The 5955-nt window shown below is 39.5% G+C and overlaps 1 protein-coding gene across 1 annotated transcript in view; it reads right to left on the reverse strand.

Moving 5' to 3' along the window:
- Positions 1-1993: 1993 nt before the first annotated feature.
- Positions 1994-5955, reverse strand: part of LOC107298285 (zinc metalloproteinase-disintegrin-like ACLD) — a 25370-nt gene continuing 21408 nt past the window's right edge. The window contains 3 exon segments of the mRNA XM_015827659.2: positions 1994-2065; positions 2622-2754; positions 4682-4784. Coding sequence (XP_015683145.1) covers positions 1994-2065; positions 2622-2754; positions 4682-4784 — 308 coding nt within the window.

Below are 5955 nucleotides of genomic sequence, written 5' to 3' on the forward strand. Positions count from 1 at the left end.
TAATTAGAGGAGGGAATTGTGCTTTGATACTATGTGCTCAGGGGAGGGGAATTCAGATTTTGGCTTTGCCTATGTACGTGCCGATGCTATGCTACTCGAATAAAGATTCTTTAAGGTAAACAATGCCTCGAAGTTCTTTGAAGAGTTTCATCTGTCGGAATCATGACAATGTGCTTCTAAAAAGCATTTTGTTATTAAATGTTGCAGGTGGTAGCTTTAACTGACCAAGTGAGTTACTCTTTCTGACCGATCTGCTCAGATAGAGTACCTACAACTCCAGGAGGTAAGCTGTTCCATCAGAGTGGTTAAATGGGTTTTCACAAATACAAATAGATATTTTTGAATTGAGTACTTCCGTACGAGGAGCACCAGGGCTCAAGTGAGCAATTTTTAGTGGTCTATTTGAGGAGCTTTTTCCACTGCAGAATAGGAGTAGAAACGGAGGGATGAGAGTCTGGAAAACCAACTCCTCTAGTCTCTGAAAGGAGAAATCTCCCACTGTTTCCTTCACAGAAACTTGGGAGGATCCCTGATAAGTCTCTTGCTCCACCTATTATGCAGCTATGGGGCCATCTTGTCTCTTGTGTGACTGCTCCCTCTCTTTGCCCAGTCTCCCAAGGTCTTTCCCACAAAACCAACTGCTTTGATCAGACAATGGACTAGACAGGTTTATAAGAGACTGGAAGCCGTTGATAGACTTTCTACCTGTTGAATACAATAATAGATGGATTCTCTCATCTGGAATATTTGTTTGTTTAATATAGTAGTTTTGTCAAATAAGGATGGGAAAGGTTATAACTATTTGTAGACCCGTTACGTAAGAGAAGGAGAACCTATCATTTTTTTCAATGTTTCAGCATCCAGCCGGGGTGAGCTCTTTTTGTTCCATGTCAGACATGAATGAAGGAGAACATACATTCCCCAGGATAATGTTGCAGGATCCAATCTGGTTCAGTCACCAGGACCAGTTTTTGTTTCCTGACCTTTCGGACTCATGCTGGACACAGAGATGGGCTCTGAGGATGGGCTCCAGCATGAGAAGCATGAGAAGCATGAGAAGCTTGGAAGCTTGGAAGACGAAACTTCTGGTCCTGACGACGGACTCAGATTGAATCCTGTGATGTTGGATATATTCAACCTTTAGGTCCCCCCACCTTTTTTTGTACCCATTTAAAAAAACACTTTATTTTTCCTTTTTCTTCACTCTTAGTGTTGGTGTTAATTTTTCTGTTTCCCTGTCTTTATTTTATTCCTGTTGACAAATTAAAATAAATACTTTTTTAAAAAAAGAAAATGTTTTGCTTCTTATCCAAGAAGCTTCTTCATTTCTTCACATAACTAAGACGTGTAAATTTTTTAAAGAAAAAAACCAAGAAGGTCCTTTTGCCTTTTGAAAAGCACCTTTGGAACTGTGTTGCAATATGTGGATTTATTTATTGTTAGGGGCGCCTTCTGAGACAAAATGCTATCTTTTAAATTTTCTGGATGGCTGTCAATAAGTTCCTTTAATGCCAGTAGATAATTCTCCTGATGGTTTACCTCAGGATTGCATGCAAGTTCTTGATGCGGTTTACTCCAGCAAACCATATTTCAAAGATGAGCCTTTTCAAAATGCAGAATGAGAATAGTTTATTGATAGAAGCAGCTACATCTTGGAAAGCCAGCATGAAATTTTGGGAGAGGAAGCATTGACTTTGAATACACCAGCTCTAAAGGCAGAACTTAAATGTGCTCTGCAATTGGCAACATGGTAAAATGGCCATTTTTTTTCTTGACAGCAAATAAGCCCTTGGTGTTGTACATGCCCATGGAGCTTTGTGGTGGGGAAAAGGTTTGATTACAGTAAAATGTAAACAGATTAAATATGGTGAAGAAATATTGCAGAATTTAGATTCCATATGAAAGCTAAGGGTGATTTACTAGTAGGATGCAGGCAGATCGGTCTCTTTGAAGAAGAGGGAAGCCAAACCTTCTGAAAGAAGAATCTCCAGAATCAAATCTGAGAGAAGCCAGTGGTTGATTAGGAGACTCTATTCACATCAACACACTGTCCGTTGCTGCAGGCCTGAAAGTCAAAGCAAGAGATGATCAATGGAATAAGACAGAACTTTCTGAACTAACTTCTTTCAGCTTCTATATTGTATAAAAGTCAAGGGGAAGTGATTCCTGATTCTTTAAGGTAAGTTTGGGTTTGGTTCAGCATTTCTAAGTGGCTGCATTGTTAGGTCACAACCAACTCTGCCCTGATTCTCTCATTTTTCTCTTCCACCTTCCCTATGGAGATGCCTACAAGATAAAAGAAAGGACTGTCTCTTGACAGTCCATCCAGAAGATGCTACGAGAGAGAAGCACAAGGCTCTGAGAAGGCCAGGGGTTTTGTTCTTGCAAGAAAGAAACAGCCCTGGACATTCACCTCATTTGTTGGGGTTGTTCTTTGAAGGAAAAACAAAATAACAACAATCAAAAGAAGGCTAGATGGACACTTTTTCTTCTACTTAGATTCACTGTAGTGTGGAAAATCTAGACCAACTTTCACATTGATAGATTGCAAAATTATTTTAGTGATCACCTCGTGGAATCAGACTTTAGAGCACACAGATTAGAAGTAATGTTTTACTAACCCTTCCATCTGCACATTTTGTTCCAGGAAGAACCATCCCAGTATCTTCATCATTGGGTGTATATATGGCACTGCAAGTATTCTTCTTTCCGGGTGAATTACGGAAGCAGTATAACCTGCCACATTTTACATCTCTGAAAAGGAAGCAGTCAATTCATACTAATTAATAAGAATGAGGTTTGTTCCTTTACTTATTTGCAAATATTCATTCATTCATTTCCCATGTCCCCCATCTCACTAATTGAATGACTTTTGGGTGACTTACGATATAATAAAAGGTTAGAAAGTGCCACAAACAATTACAATTAGAATAAAAGGTAAAAATTAAGAAACATGATGGGCAGCTTGGGGATAAGAGTCTTCACTATTCCATCAGCCATCCCTAATGTAGCAGGCCCGTGTTGGGGTCCCCCGCCAAGCAGCAGAGCCATGCTTGAAGTTGTTCCTGGGGGCCTGAACTCTGGGGGCAGACCTCTGACAGGAGAACATTGCAAGGGGGGAAAAGCTGAATAGGCTTTTCTCCTGCACCTCACCAGCCAAAAATCTTTGGTTGACAGGATAAGAATTAGACCTTTTCCACTAAAAGGACCGGAGCAGGTTAATCCCAACACTTCCACCAGTTCCCTGGACTTATGTCATAAAGGGCTTTAAAGGTAATGACCAACTCCTTGAATTGACCCAGAAACAAACTGGCAACCTGTGCATCATATAACAGCGGTGTCACGTGTGAGACCCCTCCAGAACTATCAACACCACTATGTTCCGTACCAGTTGCACTTTCCAAATACTCTTCAAGGGTAGCCCTATGCAGTAATCCAACTAGGAGGTGATCAGAGCACGTGACTCTGCTGACAATCAGTTTATCTCGGGTTATCCCTTATGCATTTTTGTTTTAATTAGAGATGGAGAACCAGAGGTTTGTTCAGCATCAATATGAACTGGATTGCCTTTTTTAACACATAAATGAAAAATCCCACAAGATGTTTCAAGGTTTAAAACAAAATAGAGAAACATAGTTCTTGTATCTCCAACTAGTTCACTGTGATTTCCTTCTTTTGGGGGTGAAGATAGTTTGAGTCAGGATTCTCATCGTAAGAGCAAGGAATGCATCTATTATCCAGCTGGAAAACGCCTAAAGCAGAATTAGGAGATTTAGTTTTTTCCAGATTCTAAGGATGTATAAAATAAGAACATCCCTTCCTTTAACAGGAAACAATGCCACAAAGGTCTGTGTGTTTGCGTAAGAGTTAAAGGCAGAGTCCGGATTTACACACACCCCTAAAAGATAATGTGGCTTATTGTTTAGTTTGGGTTCAACATGTGGAGCCAATTTAGCCATTATGATTTCTAAATCATGATTTATGACTAAATGCTATTCATAATCTCAGCCAAGAAGGGTTTATTCAGTAATATGCAGGCTAAATAAGCTAGGTGATGTCAGCTAATAAGAAAGGCAGATAATAGTGTAGTCCTTGACTTACAACCACAACTTACAACTTACAACCACAACTGTATCCAGAATTTCCCTTGCCAATTTTATGACCTTTTTGCCATGGCTGTTAGGTGAACCACTACAATTGTTAAGTGAATCACATGGTTGTTGAGCAAATCCAACCTCCCCCATTGACTTTGCTTGTTGGAAACTGGCTGGGAAGATGGAAAATGGTGATCATGTGACCTCGGGACACTGCAGCCCTCATAAATACAGGAACCTGAATGTTGATCACATGACTACAGGAGGCTGTGAGAGTTGGAAGCAGAAGAATCAGTTGTAAGTCACTTCTTTGAAGTCGCTAAACGAAAGGTTATAAGTCAAGGACTATCTGTCCTTTCTCACACAACCTTCTATCCTCACGGCATTCTCTTTACACCCCACTTTTGCTCCATCTTGTAACCCCAGATGGAAAACAAAGAAAAATCAGCCATTCAGAAATTGGCTCATATTTCTATTGTTTTAGCCGGGCGACAGAGTCATATTCCCACAGATGTGGACCATAAAATATTTCTTATTATCCTTATATTATATCATCAACATTGCAGAAAATAATTTAGAAAGCTTACTGTGGTTCACATGGAATCTTTCTACTGTTTTCCTTTCTGCAGTAGCCATAATCACTGCCTCTCTGGTTTTTCCGAAAACATGAATCTTTAGCCACAGTTGCACCTGCAAGAAGGAGTGAGGAACCAAGACAAATACCTGAATGTGTAACATGCCAGCAGGATAAAGAATGGCTTAAGTGATTTCAGAGGAATTCCAAATAATTTAGTTAATATTGACTTACTTATTCCTCATTATGAAGCTTTCACTATCACGTACAGTGTTACACTAAACTTGCTTATTCCATTTTATGGACACAAAGCTGAAGCCACTACAATGCAACTTGCAGAAGACCATGCGGTAAATCAATGGCTGTAGGGGAATCTGAATCCAGATTTCTTCCTCTGTGTCCACATTTTTCCACTTTAGCTCTATCATGGATACATTCCTGTGCTGGAATGCAGTGAAGAAATGGATTCCCAGAAGGGAGGGGGTGAAATCCAGAGGGGTAAGAGGCAACTCTGCCTGGATGTCATGTGTGAGAGAAAGAGGGTGAAGACATCTCCTCCCTAATAGTTTACAGAGTGTATTGTATATGCAGATAGTAGAATCCTTAGTCTGGCAAGACTTTGACTATAGGAATGAAACAAGAAAGAATTCAGCTTGGAATAACCATCATGTGTCATTCTTGGTTTGAGACCTGTCAATTCGTGGGCACAAGCCTCTTTGAATACAGTTGGATTACTTGCAAAGGATTGAGCTTTTAATATTCTTTGGAATGTTACCTCATTTCATGCTATTTACCTGATCAAAATAATGACTTCTTTGTTTGAACTGAGAGTTTTCATTTTCAAAGCAATGGAAATAATACAGCAAGTGTCTATTTATTGTCCAAATCACATCCTCTATAAATCCAATTGATCGCTTAATGTTCTGATTTGTAATTCAGATTCTCAATCATCATCACATGCCACCTGACCCTTCATAAACAATTTAGACAAGAGGATGGAAGGGACACTCATCAAATTTGCAGAGAACACCATAATGGCAGGAATAACAATCACTCCAGAAGATAGGCTTAAGATCCAGAAGGATCTTTTGAACATTGAGTCCAATCTAAGAAAATTAAATTAAATAGCAAAAAAGTAAAAAACAATTCTACATTTAGGAAAGAACAACCAAATGCACAGGTACAGAAGAGATGATACCTGGTTCAATATTAGTAACTGTAAGAGGGAACTTGGAGTCTTAGTGGACAATCACTTAAATATGAGCCAGCAGTGTGTTGCAATTGCAA

Source organism: Protobothrops mucrosquamatus, unplaced genomic scaffold (assembly GCF_001527695.2).
Source record: "Protobothrops mucrosquamatus isolate PMUCROS unplaced genomic scaffold, P.Mucros_1.0 scaffold3846, whole genome shotgun sequence".
In the NCBI taxonomy this organism is placed as follows: Eukaryota; Metazoa; Chordata; class Lepidosauria; order Squamata; family Viperidae; genus Protobothrops; species Protobothrops mucrosquamatus.